Source organism: Schistocerca nitens, chromosome 4 (assembly GCF_023898315.1).
Source record: "Schistocerca nitens isolate TAMUIC-IGC-003100 chromosome 4, iqSchNite1.1, whole genome shotgun sequence".
Classification (NCBI taxonomy): Eukaryota; Metazoa; Arthropoda; class Insecta; order Orthoptera; family Acrididae; genus Schistocerca; species Schistocerca nitens.
The window spans coordinates 27,981,415-28,007,465 of NC_064617.1; the positions used below are offsets into that span (position 1 = coordinate 27,981,415).

Here is a 26,051-nt window from a genome sequence, read left to right on the forward strand (position 1 = left end):
GTTTCGTAAATTATGCCGCTTCAGGGACATCGATTTTTCGCAATATTGTACCAATAATCCTTAGTCTACTAGCAGCTGATTCTTTGTAAGCATACCACTTCTTGTCACCACAAACTGTTACACCTAGGTGTTATCAAAAATCGACTGATTCTAATTTTAACTCAGTGATACTGTAGCCTCATAGGATACTACTTTTTAGATTATGTGAAGTGCACAGTTTTAAGTTTCTCAACATTAATAGGAATTTTTCAATCCTTGCACCAGTTTGACAACTTATCAAAATTTTACTGTGTAATTTGTGCTCTTTCTTTCAGACAGCACTTCATTGTACATAAATGCATTATCTCCAAAAATGTCTTAGGTTACTGTTAATATTGACTGGCAGGCAAGTGAAAGCAGACAAGAGATGGCGGAGTGAATAATCATGGGCATTTGGAGAAGAGAAATGACTAAATAATCATAACTGGCGGGCACTCTTAAAACCATTCTATATATATCTCACTTTTAGAGTGGAAACTGTGTGTTCTCTGTGGTCTCTTAGACATCGACACCGGAAACATCTTGGAGATTGAAGTACAGGCGTTCGAAGAATTATTATTCCCGCTCTCCAATGTTGACTGGAACGAAAATAACCGTAATAAATCCAGTTTTTTTTTTGTTTTTACTATTTCGATGGGTACGTTAAACACTTCACATTCGATACGATCCCAGCGAGAAAAAAACTCCAGAGTATTGCGATCGGGTGGTGCTGGAGGCCAAGCTACAGGCCCATTTCGACCTGTTCACCTTGAACCACATTCGTGAGTTGAATATCGTTCAAAATATGGTGCAGTGAATTTTACAGTCTTGTTTAGCGTTACGAGGTGTTTCGGGGCCGTTAAGTATATGTAACTCACGGCAGATATAACAGTTAAGTTAGTGTTGTATCCAAGTGAGAGGACGACATGTGAAAAACCTCCTCCAGCGGGCAATAGGGTGCAGGAAATTGTAACACCTTACCTGCTGAAGGTGTATTTCATCCCTTGTTAATGTGTGCCATAGGTGTAATTTGAGCCGTCAGGTGGAACTTAATAGAAAATTTTACGTTTTAAATGGTTTGTGCTAAGTGAGGCACTATTTCATAATGGATTCAGCGGCGTACCATGACCACACGTTAGCAGTTACCTCACAAGCCGCTAGATCGCGGACCTGTGGTAACAGGGTGCTTATCCTGCTGTGTCGTGTATTTAGTTTCTGTGTTAACTATGATACAGTCTGTATAGATGGCATACTCACAGTCTAGAAAACTTACCTTATTTCTCAGCAAACATCTGCAAACACCGTATTTCGAAGAAAATCCACCACTCCATAAGTAACAATACTACTGAACAATGAGTATCACACACTTTGGAAAATGGAATGACTTATGATGGAAGTTCGGGATTACTTGTAGAAACAATAACAGACGTAAACACTCGACATAGATTTATTTCACACACCAGTGTAACTGAAATCATAATTGATCTACACAGCTTCTAAACATCAACAATGTTATTCTTAACTAGACAAAAATGTATAGGTTACAGAAGGAAGGATGTTGTTTAACAGTTAGACAACGTTTAAAAACTTCCATTCTTACATGAAGTTTGAGACATTTTAAGTTTCCTAGGTTTTATCCGTGGGTTTAACGCCCCTTCCGCGAAAATGAGAAAGTAAGGTAGGCAGCCGAATGACTGCACACGCCAGAACGTATAACGATTTCAGTTGCATGAAAATGTGAAGTAAGACTGTTCATTGAACAGATACGCATCACATTTCCACTTTTTTGAAACAATAATAAAATCTTTTGCAAGTCTTTGAAGTACGAAGAAGATATGTTAAATAGTCGTGGATATGTAAAATTAATTACAGAAAAAAATGTTTAACAATTCGACAGTAAGTACATCATATATTACGGCAAATATCAAATAATACATGGCAGTGGAATTGTTCGCCTTGTCAAGGGATATTTTACGTCTATTCTGTAAGTAGAAAGTGATCACTGAATTCAAACATTACTTGTTGACGCGAATAGTGTAAGAGAAGGAGAGGAATTTAACAGTATCAGTGAAACGATGGTCAGACATTTGTTCATTCTCACTTTACAAATATTCATGTTATGCAGACGGTAGGTAGTATATCTGCAGTTGTGGTACGTTTAGAAGTAAGGAACGCTTTCAAGTTTGTGCAAAAATTTAAGCGGCCGGATTCTGAAGAGGGATCAGTATAGCATCGCCACGTATAAGCTAGCTACCACGCACAACACAGTCGATCTTCTACCTTAAAAATCACTCAACTCTTCCATTCCTACAGTTCTACATCTCTTATAGCGACTTCAAAATAGGTGTCTGGTGAAAGAACTAAACAACATTCTGTACACACATATCTTATGAACTTGCCCGTCTTTGGGAATATTTGTGCCAATATTGCCTCGTGTAGCACACTAACGCGTTGAAAAATAAAGTCACTTTTATTATTCTCTGTAAATGTAACACGTTTGTTATATACACTCCCAACTAATGTACAATCTATATTCAGTGCCACACGTTAAAATTACACCATTTTCCTTTTGAATTATTAAGTATTATAAACTCTTCTCAAGTTTAAGGTAGCTTTACTAGAGTCTGTGTTAACAATCAGGAGGTTTAAATATACCCCAGGAATCTCAGAACCTGGTATTGTCCAATTAAGTAACATGTAGATGAGCATTCATTATAAGCTTATAAAATTAAGGACGGTAATTCTTGTTGTTGATAAATGCACTACATGTCTCAGAGTTGACAAATGTGTTGTCTCTGTCAGTACATTTAAGTGTGTTTCGAAAATTAAATCATTTCATTATCATCCCTGAAATAGTAATCAAATGCAGAATGAAAATATTATTTTGACATTGTTTGATTCGAACGCTATATAAGTATAAACAGTTAATATTGAAGTAAAAAAGAATTTTTAAGGAAAGTTATGTTGAAATAAATTTACTGTACATGTTATTTCTATTCTAAGGATAAATCGAACCTACATATTATTTTTGTTATAATGGGAAGCCTACAAAAATTATCCCAAGTAACATTTACTGTATTCCAAAACATTTAGGATGCGTTCCCATGGTTAGAAAGAATAGTTCAACAAATTTATGTTCTAAACATCACGTAACATTTTGTCACCTGGTAAAGTGCATTATATATCACTGCAGCATTCATAACCATATGAGAGTGATAGAAGAAATTATAAGAAGTACTAGTTCTAAAAATTCAAATTGTATGTAGATCAAACTTAATGGACAGATATAGGTAAACATATAGAGAGAAATTCTTGTTTTCACCTCATTGACATAGAGTAGTATATATTAAAACTCTGCAAATATTGTTGCAAGGAATGTCTATCAAAAACTGAATTCATTAGATAAAGAGATATTCATTAATATACAGTAGAATCGTAGTAATAGAAAGATGAATCAAATAAAATTCTTCTATCTGTGCAGACTTACAGCTCCTTGAGAAAAGGGGTAAGATATTTATGGTAGCAGATAGAGTCATACCTGTAGTGTTTCTATAGGTTAACAGTTCCTCAATCTAACAGTTTCATGCGAACTTAACTGATAAGGTCTTGGATGACTAGTGATCACATACATTGTCATGAAATACACCTTATGACAAGTGAATTAGAAAGGTATCACACATACATCAACATAGATAAAAAATGTATTGAGTATACACATGATACTTGAAGTACTGTTGTCCATATTATGTGCCATTAATTATCACTAGGTATTACAAGGGTCATTAAGATGTATGGACACAATTATTTCTCACTCTGTGATGTGAGGCAGTATTGCACACCATTTTGCCGCAATCACAGTGCATGGCAGCTTGTGGGATACACAGATAGGTAGATAACAATGTATATCAACTGCCTAGATTATAAAATCAAAACTGCAGTAATCATATTTACTGGAAATGGGAGAGTGAAGAACTTCCTTGTTAAGGAGTCTTTCAATGGTTTATGTAAGTTGTTAATAGGTGTCGTGTTCACCTTTTTTCCTCGGTCAGGGCACTTATGAGGGAGAAACCACAACAAATTAGACGGAAGAGGGGAACTATCTGTCAAAAAGGGGAAGTCGGAAAGGGACAACTGAAAAACAACCTTGTTAAGCGGTTTTCAGTTTTTTGTGTAAGTTGTTAGTAAGTTCATACTAATTTTTACCTCAGTCAGGGTACTTGTGAAAATAATTGAAACCGCAACTAGTTTGATCGAACGAAGGAATTACATGTAAGAAAGAAAATGAAGATTTCATACTTTTATTTCTGTTTGTAGAGTGGTATCATGTGAGCCAGTCACAGAAACGATCCGTAATAGTTTGTAAGTGCAAAGGACGTTTTATGCAAGATTGTATGAAAGACATTAAAATTTACATTTTCCGTGATGAACGCATACTATCTGATGTTCATGGGTGGAAGCCTACGCAAGTACACAAGAATCAGACGATTACGGGGGGTTGCGTTTGATCCACAGTTGTCCAAAACTCCCAGCACACTCTCTTGTCTCTTCTGTACTGTCGCGGTTGTTTTCCGGCAGACTCGGAGCCTGCTCTCACTGGTGCTCGTCGTCCAGCGGCCCGTACCCTCCCGGGCTGTCACCGTCGTCTTCGTCCTCGTCGCCGCCGCCGCCGCCGCCGCCTCCGGCGCCGCGTCGCCGCCTCCGGGCCGGCAGCTGGCTGCTGGCCTCTATGCACAGCACGGCGAGCCGCGCGCCGCACGCGAACCTCTCCTGCGCCAGGAGGCGCCCCGACGCCAAAGGCGACGCCAGGCCCTCACCGCTCGTCGACTGCCACGCGTCGCAGTAGGCGTCCATCTTGCGCTCCCCCTCCGGCGTCGAGCCGTGCCACACCAACTTCTTCGACCTGCAACAGCCGTCCCTGCGTCGGCTCGCTTCCTCGGTTCCTACCGCTCTCACACCCTCATGAAGACTGGGTGTTGTGTGATGTCTTTAGGTTAGTTAGGTTTAAGTAGTTCTAAGTTCTAGGGGACTGATGACCTCAGATGTTAAGTCCCATCGTGCTGAGAGCCATTTGAACCAAGCTCTCACAGCCTGTCACAGCAGGTACGCTAATCGCAAGTATTGTCACGCAGTTTGATGCGGATGGAGTTTCTATGGAACATACCGGGACATAATGAAACTACCCTTTGTAATGTCCCTCTCAATGTCAACGGACAGTTCTTTGGTGTCTAGTAATATTCTTATGTGGTTCAAATGGCTCTGACCACTATGTGACTTAAGTTCTGAGATCATCAGTCGCCTAGAACTTAGAATTAATTAAACCTAACTAACCTAAAGACATCACACACATCCGTGCCCGAGGCAGGATTCGGACCTGCGACCGTAGCGGTCCCTCGATTCCAGACTCTAGCGCCTAGAACCGCACGGCCACTCCGGCCGGATAACATTCCTATGTTATTTCCGTCATATCTGTTATGTGAAGAGAAAAGGACGCTTGTTTTTATTGAATGTGCGTATGCAACACACTCATATTTTCTTAACTTTTTGGTGCTCAAATGGCTCTGAGCACTATGGGACTTAACATCTATGGTCATCAGTCCCCTAGAACGTAGAACTACTTAAACCTAACTAACCTAAGGACATCACACAAAACCCAGTCATCACCAGGCTAACTTTTTGTGAATGAAATAAAAACGTAAATAGCGTAGCGGAGCTCGTAGCTAATACACTACTGCCCATTAAAATTGCTACACCAAGAAGAAATGCAGATGATAAACGGGTATTCATTGGACAAACATGTTATATTGGAACTGACGTCTGATTACATTTTCACGCAATTTGCGTGCATAGATCCTGAGAAATCAGTACCCTGAAAAACCACCTCTGGACGTAATAACTTCTTGATACGCCTGGGCATGGAGTCAAACAGAACTTGGATGGCTTGTACAGGTACAGCTGGCCATGCAGCTTCAACACGATACCACAGCTCATCTCGAGTAGTGACTGGCGTATTGTGACGAGCCAGTTTCTCGGCCACCATTGACCAGACGTTTTCAGTTGGTGAGAGATCTGGAGAATATGCTGGCCAGGGCAGCAGTCGAAGATTTTCTGTATCCAGAAAGGCCTGTACAGGACTTTGCAACATGCGGTCGTGCGTTATCCTGCTGAAATGTAGGGTTTGGCAGGGATCGAATGAAGGGTAGAGCCACGGGTCGTAACACGACACGTAACGTACACTGTTCAAAGTGCTGTCAATGCGAACAAGAGGTGACCGAGACGTGTAACCAATGGCACCTCATACCATCTCGCCGGGTGATACGCCAGTATGGCGATGACTAATACACGCATCCTATGTGCGTTCACCCCGATGTCGCCAAACACGGATGCGACCATCATGATGCTGTAAACAGAACATAGATTCATCCGAAAAAGTGACGTTTTGCCATTCGTGCACCCACGTTCGTCGGGGAGTACACCACCGCAGGGGCTCCTGTCTGTGATGTAGCGTCAAGGATAACCGCAGCCATGGACTCCGAGCTGATAGTCCATGCTGCTGTAAACGTCGTCGAACTGTTCGTGCAGATGGTTGTTGTCTTGCAAACGTCCCCATATGTTGACTCAGGGATCGAGACGTGGCTGCACGATCCGTTACAGCCGTGCGGATAACATGCTTGTCATCTCGACTGCTAGTAATACGAGGCCGTTGGGATCCAGCACAGCGTTCCTTATTACCCCCCTGAACCCACCGATTCCATATTCTGCTAACAGTCATTGTATCTCGACCAACGCGAGCAGCAGTGTCGCGATACGATAAACCGCAATCGCGATAGGCTACAATCCGATCTTTATCAAAGTCGGAAACTTGATGGTACACATTTCTCCTCCTTACACGAGGCATCACAACAACGTTTCACCAGGCAACGCCGGTCAACTGCTCTTTGTCTATGAGAAATCAGTTGGAAACTTTCCTCATGTCAGCACGTTGTAGATGTCGCCACCTGCGACAACCTTGTGTGAATGCTCTGAAAAGCTAATCGTTTGCATATCACAGCATCTTCTTCCTGTCGGTTAAATTTCGCGTCTGTAGCACGTCATCTTCGTGGTGTAGCAATTTTAATGGCCAGTAGTATATTACTGTAATATTCCGGCTGTGATGGTGCACCATCGTAATTGAAACGACAACGCTCTTTGTTGTGAAATTTTGTAAATTGTGGAAATAAGGAATGGCTTTTGGACATCGGTTTTCGGGTGTGCGATACGTACTATGTATATAGACGTAATTTGAAGTGCAGAGGAGACACAACTTGTAATCGCAATTATGAAGAATATTTTTTTTTGCGAAAAAGAAGGTAAGTATCGTCTATGAACTTTTTTTCTATGTTGGATACTCGGACCTTCATAAAACGATTATTCTGTTTAGCAGCCGAGTGAGTAGTGATTTCTTCGCGAATTAAAAGTACTGTGCGGAACTACTTCCATCATGGCCCGAACTACGTTCAACATTCCGCTGTCAGCTCTTGTGTTAAAGACGTTGCCTAAGCAACCAGTTTGTTAGTAAGAAGATATATCTTACTGCCACTGTTGTTCAACCTTCTCATTCGGATAGTGTTTCCAGAAAATTTTACGGCGACTGTGCGTACTTCGCCTGCCACGAGAGACGGAGTTTTCATTGTTAGTTGTAGCGGTTTTCTTTGACTCTGCCTGGCGTTCTCTGACAACCGAACAAAAAGAAACCTCCGATCGCCAACTCATCCTGTACCTAACCCGGTCTCTCCTTATAGCAGCTACCAAGGAAACATATTCACCTATAGGCAATTTTTTCACGGATTTTTATGTTTTACAGGTCAAAATTTTAAAACCTCTGCATCTAGAAAAAAAAAAAGAGTTTCAACCCAGTACCTGTCTTATCTGTGTCAAAGTCAAAGGTCCAGTTAATTAATTTTTCTTTACGACGTAGCAGTTCATTACATATTCATACGATTCTTTTTTTAAATATTTACTCTGACCGCAGTGAAATAGCAGAAGGTTCGGAAATAATTATTACAAAAGTGTCTCGGTTACTCAGTATTTTTATATAGACTGCAGAGTGGTATTCAGAAGACAGGTGTTCTGCACACAAAACGTATTAGAAACACGAAGTGTGGCAGGACGCTATTTTTTAATGCATTCAACCTTGTGAAATGCGTCACTTCATTGCTAGACTGCCGCATCTCGATTTCAATATGTTTCACTGAGTTCATGTCAGTATGAGTCATACTCCTTCCAGTTAACAATAATTTAGCGCTCATTGCTGTTAATGGCAGAGGCTGTAAGCATTAAGCCACTAACTACTACCTAAATTAAGAATTAACTCGCAAAATGTGATTATGGTTCCGCTTTCGCTGTATAATATCTCAGCACAAATGTGAATTTTTGCCGAAGTGGGCCTCGAATCCGGATTTCCCATTTGTCGACAGCTGTCACGTTAACCGCTTCGGCTATCCGAGCACGCTTACAGAAGCAGCCAAGGACAGATGGATATTTGGACCGGTCCAGGAAGCGTGCTCTCGTAGCTCATTACTTATTTCCTCGAATTTATACAGTAGTGCACCTCTGCTGTTTCATAATTTCAGCTGTCGCACAAGTCACAATTATGTCCATTAAAATGAGTTCGAACTTTACGAGACCAATTCAAACAGAGGACTCATTTGAGTTGTGGTCTTCAGACCTGAGACTGGTTTGATGCAGCTCTCCATGATACTATATCCTGTGCAAGCTTCTTCATCTCCCAGTACCTACTGCAGCCTATATCCTTCTGAATCTGCTTACTGTATTCATCTCTTGGTCTCCCTCTACGAGTTTTACTCTCCACGCTGCCCTCCAGTACCAAATTGGTGATCCCTTGATGCCTCAGAACATGTCCTACCAACCGATCCCTTCTTCTAGTCAAGGTGTGCCACAAACTCCTCTTCTCCCCAATTTTATTTAATACCTTCTCATTAGTTATGTGATCTACCCATCTAATATTCAGCATTCTTCTGTAGCACCACATTTCGAAAGCTTCTATTCTCTTCCTGTCCAAACTATTAACCGTCCATGTTTCACTTCCATACATGGCTACACTCCATACAAATACTTTCAGAAATGACTTCCCGACACTTAAATCTATACTCGATGTTAACAAATTTCTCTTCTTCAGAAACGCTTTCCTTGTCATTGCCAGTCTACATTTTATATCCTCTCTACTTTGACCATCATCAGTTAATTTGCTCCCCGAATAGCAAAACTCCTTTACTACTTTAAGTGTCTCATTTCCTAATCTAATACACTCAACATCACCCGACTTAATTCGACTACATTCCATTATCCTCGTTTTGCTCTTGTTGATGTTCATCTTATATCCTCCCTTCAAGACACCATCCATTCCGTTCAACTGCTCTTCCAAGTCCTTTGCTGTCTCTGACAGAATTACAATGTCATCGGCGAACCTCAAAGTTTTTATTTCTTCTCCATGGATTTTAATACCTACTCCGAAATTTTCTTTTGTTTCCTTCACTGCTTGCTCAATATACAGATTGAGTAACATCAGGGAGAGGCTACAACCCTCTCTCACTCCCTTCCCAACCACTGCTCCCCTTTCGTGCCCCTCGACTCTTGTAACTGCCATCTGGTTTCTGTACAAATTGTAAATAGCCTTTCGTTCCCCCTATTTTACCCCTCCCAACTTTAGTCAACACTGTTAAAAGCTTTCTCTAAGTCTACAAATGCTAGGAACGTAGTTTTGCATTTCCTTAATCTTCTTTCTATGATAAGTCGTAGGGTCAGTATTGCCTCACGTGTTCGAATATTTCTACGGAATCCAAACTGATCTTCCCGGAGGTCGGCTTCTACCAGTTTTTCCATTCGTCTGTAAAGAATTCGCGTTAGAATTTTGCAAAATGGCTCTGAGCACTATGCGACTTAACTTCTCAGTCGCCTAGAACTTAGAAGTAATTAAACCTAACTAACCTAAGGACATCACACACATCCATGCCCGAGGCAGGATTCGAACCTGCGACCGTAGCGGTCACGCGGTTCCAGACTGAAGCGCCTTTAACCGCACGGCCACACCGGCCGGCTAGCATTTTGCAGCTGTGACTTATTAAACTGATAGTTCCGTAATTTTCACATCTGTCAACATCTGCTATCTTTGGGATTCGAATTATTGTATTCTTCTTGAAGTCCGAGGGTATTTCGCCTGTCTCATACATCTTGCTCACCAGGTGGTAGAGTTTTGTCAGGACTGGCTCTCCCAAGGCTGTCAGTAGTTCTATTGGAATGTTATTTACTCCCGGAGTCTTGTTTCGACTCAGATCTTTCAGTGCTCTGTCAAACTCTTCACGCAGTATCATATCTCCCTTTGCATCTTCATCTACGTCCTCTTCGATTTCCACTATGTTGTCCTCAAGTACATCGCCCTCTATATACTCCTTCCACCTTCATGCTTTCCCTTCTTTGCTTAGAACTGGGTTTCCATCTGAGCTCTTTATATTCGTGCATGTGGTTATCTTTTCTCCAAAGGTCTCTTTAATTTTTCTGTAGGCAGTATCTATCTTAACCCTGGTGAGATAAGCCTCTACATCCTTACATTTGTCCTCCAGCCATCCCTGCCTAGCCTTTTGCACTTCGTTTATTACTGAATATTTTAAATAAATTATTGTATGGCCGCCGTGGTCGTATTCTAATTGGCGGCTGCCTCATTCTCGCCGAGGCATCGGCTGCCCATTGCTATACAAATACAGACGTGGTCTGCACAGCGGGGCCAAGGTCTTGACATCGCTCTTTCTGCAACATTTTTTTCTCATTTACTATCATCGGAGAGAGAAATTTCCTCCGGTATGGACCGTGCTTATCTTCTCAGATGGCACTACATAAGACATCCGCAGACAACTAGGGTTGGGTAATGAAGTAAACTATAAGTGGGCCATTACTAAATACAGTATCCAACTATTCGCCAAACAAGACAAAAACAGTAAATGAATTGAGAACAATATAAATGAGACGTAGGAATAATACGAGGGGCGCTCAGTAGGTAACGTAACACAATTTTTCCTCAGAGCAGTTTGGTTTTATTCAGGATTACAATGCAGCAGGTTATTCCCGTTGTAGCTACAAAACCGGATTTTTTAACATAATCTCCTTTCAATTCGACGGCCTTACGGTGAGGGCCTGTCATCCCGCATGCTGCCATTCTACTGGTCAACGTCAGAGCCTCCGTCTTTCTACACCGGCGACACAACCTCCCTGTCATCCAGTTACTGCTTCCAGCTGAGTGCATACTTGATTGCGCCAAACAGGTGGAAGTCGGAAGGTCGCGAGATCCAGGCTGTAGAGAGGTTGAGGAGGAACAGTCCAGTCAAGTTTCGCTGTCTCCTTTCTGGTGCGCAGACTTGTAAGAGACCTTGAGTTCTCGTGGAGAATTTCGTTTGCTTTTTGTGCTGACGAACACGCAGAAGTCGTTTCTTCAATATTTTGAGCGTAACACAATATACCGGGTGATCAAAAAGTCAGTATAAATTTGAAAACTGAATAAATCAATGAATAATGTAGATAGAGAGGTAGAAATCGACACACGTGCTTGGAATGACATGGGATTTTATTAGAACCAAAAAAACACGAAAGATCAAAAAAGTCCGACAGATGGCGCTTCATCTGATCAGAATAGCAATAATTAGCATAACAGAGTAAGACAAAGCAAAGATGATGTTCTTTACAGGAAATGCTCAATATGTCCAGTATCATTCCTCAACAATAGCTGCAGTCGAGGAATAATGTTGTGAACAGCACTGTAAAGCATGTCCGGAGTTATGGTGAGGCATTGGCGTCGGATGTTGTCTTTCAGCATCCCTAGAGATGTCGGACGATCACGATTCACTTGCGACTGCAGGTAACCCCAAAGCCAACAATCGCACGGACTGAAGACTGGGGACCTGGGAGGCCAAGCATGACGAAAGTGGCGGCTGAGCACACGATCATCACCAAACGACGCACGCAAGAAATCTTTCACGCTCTAGCAATATAGGGTGGAACGCCATCCTGCATAAACATCGTACGTTCCAGCAGGTGTTTATCAGCCAATCTGGGGATGATGCGATTCTGTAATATATCGTCACGGTAACAGTTACAAAACCAGAATCAAGCATTTCCTCGAAGAAAAAAGGCCCAATAACGGTAGATGTGGTAGATTTTCTCCTCGTACAATGGAGTTTCCACGACAGTTCTAGGACTTTCGGTAGCCCAAATTCTGCAGTTGTGGGCGTTGACAGACCCTCGGAGCGTGAAATGAGCTTCGTCTGTCCACAACACGTTACTCAACCAATCGTCATCTTCCGCCATCTTTTGAAACGCCCACACCGCAAATGCCCTCCGCTTCAGTAAATCGCCAGATAGCAGTTCATGATGCCGATGGATTTTGTACGGATAGCATCGGAGGGTACGCCTCAGTGCCAACCAAACAATAGTGTATGGAATGCCGGTGCGACATGCAACTGCACGAACAATGACTTCCCCGTGCATAGACGATCCCGCTACAGTCTCCATTTCTTCCTGAACTGTCTCAGCAGCATTACGCTTTGTGCTCGGTCGGCCACTACGGGGTCTATCGTCTAAATAACCCGTGGCTTCGAACTTCGAAATCATTCTCGCCACAGCTGGATTTGTCAACGGACCTTCACCCGTTCGAATCCCCTTCCTATGGCGATAGGATCGTGACGCTGACCTAGCACATTCCCCATTCTGATAATACAGCTTCTCTGAAAGCGCCTTTTTAGGCAACGTGAACATGCTGCGACTGCTGGTGCATCTGATTCTCTCTCTCATTACAGCTCCTTTTATACACGATTGTCATGCGCAGTCACTGACGTTTTGCTGTCCAGCACCATCTGTCGGACATTTTGTGAACTTTTTTTTTGTTTTAATAAAACCCCATGACATTCCAAGCATGTCTGTCAATTTTTACCTCTTTATCTACATTATTCCGTGGTTTATTATGTTTTCAAATGTATACTGACTTTTTGACCACCCGGTACTCAGAGTTGATCGTTGCACCATGAGAGAGGTCATCAAACAGAATAACCCCTCCTGAGTCCCAGAAGACGATCGCCACGCCTTTACCGTCTGAGGGTTCGATTTCGAACTTTTTCTTCAGACGAGAGGTGGTGTGGCGCCACTCCAGGGTTCGCTGGTTTGTTTACGGTCCGAAGTGATGGACCCACGTTCGACACAAAACTGCCACCATCAGCCTCTTAACGCGCAAGCAATTCCGCACAGATGGTCCTCCGTTGCTTTTTATGTTCTTCTGCGACGAACACAGCGGGCACTTTTGAGTATCCCATGTAATGGACGAGAGTGCATAGCGACAGAGACGTCCCGCTGTGCAGCGATGTGTTTGATGGCGATAGTCAATAACCTCCAGTGAGTGTGTCCTGACGTTCCAACATCGCAGGTGTCACAGATGTGTGCGGTCGGCCGGCATGCGGATCGGTTTACGCGAATTTGTTGCGATGGTGACACCCTCGCCCAACGACTCACCGTGCTTTTGTTCACCGTCAGGTCTCCATAGTCACTCGGCAAGCGACTATGAATGTCTGAAATGCTCTTGTTTTCAAGGAAAAGAAACTTAAAGACAGCTCTCGGCTTGGGACGCACCTCCGTCAAGACGCCATTTTGAATTCTATGTATAGCACCGCCTCATATAGGAAATTCGTGAAACTGTAGGGGCTTCCCACAACAAATTCTGCATTTATCAAACGAAATTAGTCAAGAAGAAACATTTGTTGCGTTACTTATGGAACGCCCGTCCTATACACTGAAGGTAGATGCTGCTGTATAAGCAAAGAAAGAATCAGCTCATCTAGTTGCCCATAGGCATTTAACGTCTGTCGCTTTCATAAAGCACAGAGACAGAACCGTGTTACTGACTAGACTTCAACAAATGGACTTACCACCCGTAGTCGGTCATGATGTTCTTGCCGTTGAAGCTGAAAATTCTCGCTGCTCGCGGGAAGGGTGCTTCGTCGCCGTTGAACATATCTCTCCACGAAGTGAACAAGATTTCGCCCTGGAAACAGAGAAGCATATTGTCAGTACAATGAGATGGACAGCACAGATCGCTCGTCTGGGGAAGATTTATGACCGCTTCATTAAGCTCTTTATAGCATTTTCTTGGAGTAGAGTAAATGATAACTTCTCGAGTGAAAAACATAAACTACAATTAGCTGTGGGGACACACTTGTCATCCTTTGCCGAGGTCGCTAACGCATTGTGGTGAGGTGGCACTCGGAGGTATCCGCTTCGAATCCTACCCCCGTATTTAGAGGTGATGGCCTAAAGTTTGTACACTACTGGCTATTAAAATTGCTACACCACGAAGATGACGTGCTACAGACGCGAAATGTAACCGACAGCAAGAAGATGCTGTGATATGCAAATGATTAGCTTTTCAGAGCATTCACACAAGGTTGGCGCCGGTGGCAACACCTACAACGTGCTGACATGAGGAAAGTTTCCAACCGATTTCTCATACACAAACGGCAGTTGACCGGCGTTGCCTGGTGAAACGTTGTTGTGATACCTCGTGTAAGGAGGAGAAATGCGTACCAACACGACTTTGATAAGGGTCGGATTGTAGCCTATCGCGATTGCGGTTTATCGTATCGCGACATTGCTGCTCGCGTTGGTCGAGATACAATGACTGTTAGCAGAATATGGAATCGGTGGATTCAGGAGGGTAATATGGAACGCCGTGCTGGATCCAAACGGCTTCGTATCACTAGCTGTCGAGATGACAGGCATCTTATCCGCACGGGTATAACGGATCGTGCAGCCACGTCTAGATCTCTGAGTCAACAGATGGGGATGTTTGCAAGACGACAACCATCTGCACGAACAGTTCGACGACGTTTGCGGCAGCACGGACTATCAGCTCGGAGACCATGGCTGCGGTTACCCTTGACGCTGCATCACAGACAGGAGCGCCTGCGATGGTGTACTCAGCGACGAACCTCTGTGCACGAATGGGAAAACGTAATTTTTTCGGATGGATCCAGGTTCTGTTTACAGCATCATGATGGTCGCATCCGTGTCTGGCGACATCGCGGTGAACGCACATAGGATACGTGTATTAGTCATCGCCATACTGGCGTATCACCCGGCGTGATGGTAAGGGTCGCCAATGGTTACACGTCTTGGTCACCACTTGTTCGCATTGACGGCACTTTGAACAGTGGACGTTGCATTTCAGATGTGTTACGACCCGTGGCTCTACCCTACATTCGATCCCTGCCAAACCATAAATTTCAGCAGGATAATGCACGACCGCATGGTGCAAGTCCTGTACAGGCCTTTCTGGATGCAGAAAATGTTCGACTGCTGCCCTGGTCAGCACATTCTGCAGATCTCTCACCAATTGAAAACGTCTGATCACTGGTGGCCGAGCAACTGGCTCATCACAATACGCCAGTCACTACTCGTCATGAACTGTGGTATCGTGTTGAAACTGCATGGGCAGCTGTACCTGTACACGCCATCCGAGCTCTGACTCAATGCCAAGGCGTATCAAGGCCGTTATTACAGCCAGAGCTGGTTGTTCTGGGTACTGATTTCTCAGGATCTATGCACCCAAATTGTGTGGTAATGTAGTCACATGTCAGTTCTAGTATAATATACAGTATCTGTCTAATGAATACCCGTTTATCATCTGCATTTCTTCTTGTTGTAGCAATTTTAATGGCCAGTAGTACAATTACCTGACGCTGTGCCAGGGTCCTGGGTGAAATTCCAAGCGTCATTATGCGGAGCAAAACCATTTCGAATTGGGTGGCCGAACCAACCGGTCGGGGCTTCTTAGTCAAGAATGCCATCCAACTGTCCCTTTAGACGAGCTTTTCCTTCAGTTGTTCATTTGTCCTTTGTGCAAAAGTCTTTCCCGGGACGCTGAGTTTATATGTTGGCGGGATGCGCATCAGCTCTCAAACGTGAGCACTGCTCTTTAATGGGTGCTATTTCTTCGTGAATTTGAGTTCACGCGGATCAAGTCGAGGGCTATGCGTAATTAAAGCAAAGCTCTTCCTGCACCAGTAATTTTTCGCTCGAATAATGTCGTAGGTGTATTTTCTCATATTATAGTTACTGTTTTCTACTGAAAGCACCTTTCATACGTTTAGCATGTACCATCTACATCCATGTTTTCATCATCACGGACTGATCCAAAAAAATCTGTGATTGCCTTTTATTTATTGAGCCTGCAAAGCATCCAAGGCTGTCTAACGATATAGCACCTTAAAAATTTCTAAAGTGACTGGTGTAGTTTGTAATAATCCATTAAATATCCGGGATGTGTCCAATAAGCAGTGGGAGGGCCAGATAATAAGCATCGTAATAAAGATAGAAGCTGGACTTAGAGTCACTGGAAGAGTACTCAGGATTCCTCCGCGAAAGGGAAAAATCTAGTTTGACCGATCCCTCAGTATCCTGTCTGAGCCTGTGTCCACTACTGGGTACTATTTACGGTAAACAGAGAAGACTCAAAGAAGAGCAGCACATTTCATCACGGATTCATTTAGTAAGAACGAGAAACGTGTCAAGGATACTAGCCCAAGTCAAATGGCAAACGCTGCAAGAGAGGTGTTCTGTAACACGACGTGGTGCGCCGTCGAAATTAACACATTTTTTCTCGTCTATCTCACAAAGGACCGTGAAAGAAAAACATTTCGCGACTGGAACAAGGGGGGAGGGTGGTTGAGAAGCTTGGTACAGGAAAGTGGGAGGGGAAGCGAAGACATTATACAAAGTGGAAGCGAAGACAGTACATAAAGTTCTCTCCGCCACACAACTTAAAATGCCTAGCGGAGACAAATCTCGATTTTGGCGTTTGCTACTGTACAGTTATCGCAATGTTTAGCCCCTAATAGAGAATACATAAAATAAGGCAAGAATACGCGTCCTTCGTGTTAACCGGTTGCCCTAACATCACACAGTGCAATCAATTTGGTTACATACTATAAGTGTTTTCGTACTGAGGACAGGCCACGCTCCTCACGTACTCGAGGAACAACCTTTCACCCGTTTAGAAATGTTACAGAGGCCTGCATCTGCTGTTTATGCTCGCTCGAAGTGTTCGATGCACGTAGTTCCGTTGAAGTCCGGCAGATGTCAAATTAGTCGCTTTCTACGCAGCGACAAATTTCTTTCGACTTCGCCACGCTCATTCAAGCGTCCCCTGCTCGAACGGTCCAACTGTCCACTCGGGGAAAGGGGGAAAATCCATTTTTCCGATTTTCACGCTGCGAAATTTATCATAGCGTAAATTCTCAGTCCTAGATCGATATAAAAGTCGCACACTGATGCACGACGAGAAATAGTTCATCTGTATTGCAAACAGTGTTTTACCACTTCTGTCAAAGGCTCACGGTACATAATCCATGTTTACTTAATATAATAGTTGATGAAAACGTGTAAACATAAAGTGCTATAATAAATTCACGACTACTCAGTGGGGTAGGAATGGTGAAAATTACTACTATGGTAGAAAAGTACACAAAACGATGAAGAAGCAGTATGAAGTGGGAGAGGGAATTAGGCTGGGAATGAAACGAAAAGGAGAAGGGAGAGGCATGTAGTCATGCGAACGACTGGTATATGCCTCAAGGTACGATCTACGAACTTATTATTTCATCAGTAGATTCACGTTCCTTGTGAGAAAAGAACAATGATAATTTTCATTTCGCTTGATTTGTTATTTATGTAACGTTTCTCGGTTGATTTTGATGGAAGTACGACGTTCAAAAATCATATTTTTTTTAACACTGTAGTAGTGTGAAGCTCAGCTTCTTAATAAACCACTTACCTTTTCGTAAGTCGTAAAAGTCACAGTGAACAGACACTATTTGTCAGCTATGGACGGCGCAGGGTTATTTCTCAAATTCTGTCGCAACAGCCATTTCGCGAAACATGTGTGTGAACAGGTAGTATGTTGCTCCACAGTTCTTAGAGCACATGTTCCCACAAACTCAATAGCGAAAATTTCCCTGATGCACAACGCCTCTCTTTTAACTTCTGCCAGAAGAGTTTGTGGAGCATCTCTGTAACGGACTCGCGCTTACAATCACGTGACGAACATGCCACTCTTCTTTGGTTCTTGTCTGTCTCCTTTATTAATGCAAGCAAGAATCGGCTAAAGTAACAGTGAGCCACTATTTTTCGTGCATGAATTATATTACTTCGTTATTTTACCAATGAATCTGTACCTGGCGTCTGCTCTTCGTACAATACGTTTCATGTGGCCATTCCAATTTATGGCTCTCTGAAGTATTATTCCCAGATCCTTTACGGTTGCTACTGTTTCCAGTGATTTAAGGGGTAAAGTAGAATCGAACGGCAATTGATCTCGTACATTGTTCATACGCAATATCTTGCGTTCTCTACGTTCGCTGTCAATTGCCTGCCGTCGGTACTCTGCAAGTCTTCCCAGACTTCGCTGTAGTTTTGTGGCATACTACCTTTTTGTAAACAACAGCATCGTTTGCTAACATCCACACCGAGCTTCAGTTGTTACTGGATCACGTCTACCTATACTGTGAACAGTAACGGCCCCATGACCGCAAGCTACCCCCAGGGGAGATACCTACTACACTTTAGTAAAGCGATCACATATTACGATTGTTTTTATTATTTTCACTAACCTCCGTTCTGATGCCCTTAGTTATGTGACATGAGAGCTTTCCATCGTCAGCACTCTTCTACAGGCGCAATTAAGCTAGTTAAATTAAACGTAAAAGGCTTTCCATTCTTGTTCACAGCACTTATCTGATTTTTGGTATGTTTATCAGTCCATCCCTTGTGTTACAATGATGAATAACAATTCGAAGATAAAAATAAATTATTTTCCATGCTCTGTAACAACAGTAACAATGGCTTAATCAGATGCTTGTCAAATGTTAACTGCCAGTTGCATGAACTCGACAATTTGTTTATAGCCACTATGGAAACACAGCTTCCAACAGCAATGGCACCTGATGAATATTATTAGATTTGCACGCCACGTTAGACTTGCTGTAACAGAGAGAGCAGAGCGCGGTACCTTGGTGTTGACGACGGGCAGCGAGCGGTCTGCGGGCCGCACTATGGAGTCTGCGTTCTGGACGCGCGACGCCAGCAGCGCCCGGAAGGTTCCCCGGAAGCCGGCCCTGCGCGCCTGCCGGTAGCACGCGTTGTCCGCGCCCCGGATGCCGTGCATGTCGCCCGACAGCGGCTCGTTCAGCGCCGCCAGCCGGAGCTGCGGGCACAGGAGGGCTCCGTTTTGGTGTCCCACAAGGTTCCATCTTAGGTCCATTATTCTTATCTATTCTTTCCATACTGTGTCAACTGCTAAACAAACATTACTCGCACCATAGAAATACATTTACTGATTCAGATAACAGTGAGCTTCAAGTTACTGTGTTAGGTTCTGTCACAAGCGTATCTTTATTCCTGTGGTTAAAGTTGATTGTGATACACTGTTCTGTATCCCGACAAAATACAGCGACACACAAAGCCAGATCACCACGGTTATTGGTGACAAAACGGTTTTTTTATTTATTTTTACATGAGAGTCTTCATTGGCGAAACCTGCTGTGCAATAAGTTAAAATAACGGATGAACCCCAGAAATGCTTAAGAGTCCACACGAAAGTAAGGTTTACTAATTTCATCAGAATATTACAGGACTGATCAATTAAATAAAAAAGCTTTTTGTTATCTGAAAAGGTAGATATTCTGTGCATATTTCACCTCCACAAAACCACAGGTGATAGAGACATTAAATATATATGTTTACACTCTAGCATCTTACTAATGTATAACTAACATGGGAAAAGGAGGTATCGTTGTATTTATTAAGACCGAACACAATTTCAAAACGTGGAGACAAATAGCCGGCCGCTGTGGCCGTGCGGTTCTAGGCGCTTCAGTCTGGAACCGCGTGGCCGCTACGGTCGCAGGTTCGAATCCTGCCTCGGGCATGGATGTGTGTGATGTCCTTAGGTTAGTTAGGTTTAAGTAGTTCTAAGTTCTAGGGGACTGATGACCAGTGATGTTAAGTCCCATAGTGCTCAGAGCCAAATTGATTTTGTGATGATCACTACAAGAGATTTGTGTGCTTGTAGGTTAGTGTTGAAAATTAGTTCAGTTGCGATTGTAACTCTATTTTCCCACTGGAAGATTTTGAAGTGTTTGCTAGTAATTTGGATTCCGTAGCAAGCTATCTGTCAGAAAGCAGTTAATAGTTTGTGGTGATTTCAAAGTAGATTTTCTAAAGGATTTTCACAGAAAAAATCTGGAAACCTTATTTGCATCCTAAATTTGAACTAAGTATCTCAGTAATAAACTTTCCAACAAAGGTGGATAAAGACAATATGATTGTGATTCAAATTTTTTTGTTATTATGAGGCTGAAAGCTAGAAAATAATTGTATAACAACTGTATACGGAGTAACAAACGTTGTTTCTGATTATGATGCACACTTAGTTAGGTAAATAAGATAGTCTTACAGTACTGATACTACTACGTCAAAATCATTTGCAATAGTTAGTCATCCTGGAACAGGTATTTCTAAGAAAAGTTTACGAGAGATGAAGTGGGATGAAATTTGCAATGAACTAAATGCTCACATAAAATTTAATCTATTCCATGATAAATTCATACCATATTTTGATAATACCTTTCTGCGTAAGCTAATCGGGAAGGACATTAAACTGCCATGTAAAAAGTCTTGGCTCACTAGAGGGTGTGAAGTATCAGTAGTATCTCGTCAAAGGAAAAGAGACCTTTACCTATTAGCAAGAATAAGCAAACATCCTTAAGTATTGTACAGTACAAAAAAAAATACTAAGATTTTTTTAAGACTCATCCGAATATATATCAGATATCAGCAATTCCGATCACAGACGTAAAGACTACATAGAATGTACTGAAACGAAAGACAGGACAACTGGCCACAGAACAGGGTAACTTCACTACCGAATTAAATGGAAAGTCCCAGATAGCAAATACGTTCAATTATAATTTTAGAAATACAGTGGAAAATTATCGACAAACAGACAAAAAGGAAAATCTTAGCAGTATGGTGAAAATGCAAGTGTCATAAAATTCTGTTATATAATGTGTTACCAACTTCTTCTTTTGAAATTAAGAACATTACATATTCTCTCAAAAATAAAAGCTCATTTCATTCTGATTACACTTCCAACAGAGCACTAAAGGTATGTTCCTGTATATGAAGCCGTCCCTTGTCTGAAATACGTAATTCATCACTTATCTCAAGCCATTTTTCCAAACATATTGGAATTTGTCATTGTTGAAGCGCTCTACAAAATATGTTAGAGATGTCAATAACTTCTTGCCTCTCCTCAATAGACTGCGTTTTATGCGGTTGATGATATATATAATGTCATATCGAACAAAAGAATACAGAAGCTCTATTAAGTAGCTAAAGCAACATAATCAGCGGAGATTCTTTCGACTGGGGAGAAATCAGTTATGATATTCCCCACGGCTCAATTTTAGTTCTCCCATTGTTCCCCATACATGTAAACAATCTTCAATCTAACATACAAGCGTATACAGCAACGGAAGATATGGTAAGCAATGTTCTTAAAAGTGCTGCTAACTGATTTATTGTGAATGATCTCACTTTCAATTTTAAAAATCATAAAATATTCAGTTATCCACATCTAGACGCACTACACAAATGATAAATGTAGCACATTATGAGAAAATAATGAATACAAAATACTTAGGTGCCCTTATTGATGAGAATTTGAAATGGAAAAACTATATAGTTCTGCCACATTTGCACTTAGGATCGTTGAATATCTTGGCAGGAGACACACAGTAAGTTGACATACTTTGCACATATTCATTCAGTTATGTGGGGTAACTCAGCTTAAAGAATGAAAGTCTTCATTGTTCAAACACGTGCTATGACAATAATATATGGTGCTCACACACATCACTTTCTAGACATGTTTAAGGAGTTAAGTATTTCGATTACTGCTTCGCAGCGCATTTATCCCCCCCCCCCCCCAAATGTAGTATGTTGTAAATAATCCACTGCTGTTCAAAAGGAACAATGATGTACATAAATACAATACAACAAGAGAACTGACATTCATTACTCCACAATGGGATTTGACGTTAGCGCGAAACAGGGTGCACAAAGTTGCAACCAAAAATTTTGATCACTTATACGGTGATATAAAATGTTTGATACTCAGCAAAGCAAAATTAGTCAAACTGAAAAGTTTCTCCATCACAACATTCCATTCTGTAGAGGAATTTCTATTATAGAAACATGTAAAAGGTGATGGGTTGCAAATACTAACATTATCATATTAAAAAATAAAATTTTGAATCATCAGCATAGTCACATTTACAAATAAATTTGTGATGTGAATGTAAACTGACTCGCTCCACTCATTACCATTTATCGTGCAAATGAGCCATTGAATATTGAATTGATTACTTAATCAAAGGTTAGTTGTAATTTCAACTGACACCATGCTAAAATTATGAGTGTGGAAAGACTTGAAAATTGAGCAGTGCTTCTGATGGGAGCGAAAAAAAGTTGTATCCTATACTCAGTTTATACGTTGAGTAAGCAGTAAAAGAAACCAAAGATAATTTTCGGAACGTTATTGACGTTCAGGGAGAAGAAATAAAAACTTTAAGGTTTGTTGATGACATTGTAGTTCTGTCAGAGTAGGGAAAGCATCTGGAGTACCAGTTGAGTGGAATGGACTGTATCTTGAAGACAGCATATGATATGAACATCGACAAAAATAAAACAAAAGTAATAGAATGAATTTGAATAAAATGATTGTTAAAAACCACTCAAAGCCAATATCGTACAAAAGACAACCAGTTTCAAAGTCTTACCTGCCGTCTTCAGGTGTTAAATATTGTTTTGTAATGAAACAAGTTCATTTTACGCTGAACCTGATGCACAAGATGTCAAGTGGACAAAACTCAGCACATTGTAAACTTTTGCCATCGCTAAAATGTTTAAACATACACAGCACCTGGTCCAAAAGCTTTCACGTAACAAGCATATGTGAGCCATATGTAAATGGACAGTGCCTTTTGGACAAGATGCTGTTTGTTTTTAAATAGTTTGGCGATGAAAAACGTTTATAATGTGCTGAGTTCTATCCAGTTGACATCGTGTGCATGATGTTCAGCGTAAAATAAATATGTCATACTACAAAAAATCGTTTGTGGCCTGAACGTGACAGCTAAGACCGAGAAAAACCGGTTGTCTCCAATAAAATATATTTTGTGCGATCTTGGCCTTTGAATGGTTTTTAACAATTAAAACAGATCGCCCTTCAGTACTCTCATAATAAAAAAATTAGGTCGAATAAAAGGACATGAGTAGGAAATGGAACATTAAACGCAGCACCTAATTTCGCTATTTGGGGATTTGAATAACTTATGATAGCAGAAATAAAGAAGATACAAAATGCAGAGTTGCAACAAGAAGAAAAAAAGTTTGCTGGAAAAGAGGCATATATACACACTGAACATAAATTTATATTGTAGGAAGTTTTCCTGAAACTATTTCTACAAAAATGAAATATTGAGGATAAACAGTGCAATAGGAAGGCAACGGCATCTTCCTAAAATTTATGCTACAGAATACCGTTGAAAATGGGAGTGCAGATCTAAAGACATCCTCCTGAAAAAAACTGAAAATAAAAGAATTTTATGGCAGAAACTGATTAAAAAAAGAATCTGTTATTAGGACACAAACCAAGACACGAATAGATAATTAATGTCGTCAGGACTATAAGAATGAAGGTTTCACTACAATAAGCAGATTAAAGTGTATGTGGGCTGCTACAGTTATGCAGAGATTGATGGGCGAGACTACCGTGGAAAGCTGTATGTAACATGTCTGTGGACTAAAGACACCAGCAACTAGATCTTTACTGTTGTGTATAAGTTATAAAGCTGCACTAAAGGACGTAGTTTTACAGTTGTAGCCAGTAAAACTGTAACAAAAGCAGAGCTGTGTCGAAGTATTCTACAAATCATAGAGGACACTTGTCACGCCAAATTTTTAGTGTACGTAAATTGTGGAATGGTCAAGAGACTAACAGAAGCAATTCGTCAGTCAGAAAGATGACTTAGTAATTCTCTCTCTCTGACGGAAGGCTTCAGTTACATAATGGTCGATACAACAACTAACGGCGTGTTCGTAAGCATTGTCCGAGGTGTAAATCCAACATTTGACATGTCAGGTACTTTGTGTTATCTTAGGAGCATGAAGGGTATTTGTGTTACAATGAACGTCTATTACTGCAAGATTTATGATTGAGTAAAGTATTGGCAGTAGGAATACATAGATACATCGTTGCTCCATCTACATTATCTTATCAAAAGTATACGGCCATTATTACATGGGCAGACTGTTTCAGGAATGTTACTGTATTCAAACCACTGCCTCACAGACGCTGCTTTATGACAGGGTAAATTGTTATTCTGATAGAACCATCGTCTCCGAAATGTTCCTCTTCTCTACACATTGTATAACGCTGTCCTTCCTCATTTAGCATTTTCTTAAGCACACTGTGGGGACAGCATTCTAACTACGAACATCACCCGCAGACCATAAAATCACCGCCTCCCAATTTCACTGTCGACACAGTCGATTTGGGCAGCCTTAGTATTGCTGAAATGTCTGCGGTACATTTGTTACACAGGGGACATCCAGTGCATAGTTGACGTTCGAAGTCTCGAAACTCTCCCGACCGATCCGCTGTGCTTTTACTGCTAACCGTCGGACTGCCAAAGGATACAGCGTGACTACCACTGCACTCACATACCGCCCGGTCGATCGCTCTTTCCGCCATTTCAAGAGACGCATAGCATTCACTGCAGGAATGTACCGTTTATGAGGCCCTACTCTAGCACTGCACGCCAGTTTTTTTAACTGCCTATGCACACTCATTGTGCTAGCTGCACTGCTTATAGCACTGTGGAACTCATGAGTGATTCCTTCTGTTGATTTTTAGTATTTTGTACTTCAGTCCGTTAGAAGGGGATGCTTGCCGGGTTGTTATCGATCTACTTGTGTGATTCTTAATACCACTTTTCTGAGGAACAGGTAGACGAATCAAGTTGAAATTTATGTCACATGCTATGGTATACGTTTCATTAGCGGTGCGAAATATTTAAACTCCTAAGTCAATGCAAACAAGATCCGGACCTTTATATCGATGTTTCGGTCCTCGCAAACTCACTCATCAAAAACTGTTGGTCGCATTGACAAGAAGCAAAGTTTCACGGTACAAATAAAGGAAAAAAATCTGAAGGTTTGTTAATTTGTAACTGCTGTTGCTGCTGCTGTGGTCTTCAGTCCTGAGACTGGTTTGATGCAGCGCTCCATGCTACTCTATCCTGTGCAAGCTTCTTCATCTCCCAGTACCTACTGCAGCCAATATCCTTCTGAATCTGCTTACTGTATTCATCTCTTGGTCTCCCTCTACGATTTTTACCCTCCACGCTGCCCTCCAATGCTAAATTTGTGATCCCTTGATACCTCAAAACATGTCCTACCAACCGATCCCTTCTTCTAGTCAAGTTGTGCCACAAACTTCTCTTCTCCCCAATTCTATTCAATACCTCCTCATTAGTTACGTGATCTACCCACCTCATCTTCAGCATTCTTCTGTAGCACCACATTTCGAAAGCTTCTATTCTCTTCTTGTCCAAACTAGTTATCGTCCATGTTTCACTTCCATACATGGCTACACTCCATACAAATACTTTCAGAAACGACTTCCTGACACTTAAATCTATACTCGATGTTAACAAATTTCTCTTCTTTAGAAACGATTTCCTTGCCATTGCCAGTCTACATTTTATATCCTCTCTACTTCGACCATCATTTATTTTACTCCCTAAATAGCAAAACTCCTTTACTACTTTAAGTGTCTCATTTCCTAATCTAATTCCCTCAGCATCACCCGATTTAATTTGACA

The 26,051-nt window shown here is 41.7% G+C and overlaps 1 protein-coding gene across 1 annotated transcript in view; it reads right to left on the reverse strand.

Moving 5' to 3' along the window:
* Positions 1–1,449: 1,449 nt before the first annotated feature.
* The window catches only part of LOC126252896 (collagen alpha-1(XV) chain-like), a 269,979-nt gene continuing 245,377 nt past the window's right edge, over positions 1,450–26,051 (reverse strand). The window contains exons 8-10 of the mRNA XM_049953866.1: positions 19,112–19,306; positions 13,977–14,092; positions 1,450–4,918 (exon numbers count right to left, since the gene is read on the reverse strand). Of these exons, the coding sequence (XP_049809823.1) occupies positions 4,609–4,918; positions 13,977–14,092; positions 19,112–19,306 (621 nt within the window). The 3' untranslated portion in view covers positions 1,450–4,608. The remainder of the gene's footprint in view (positions 4,919–13,976; positions 14,093–19,111; positions 19,307–26,051) is intronic.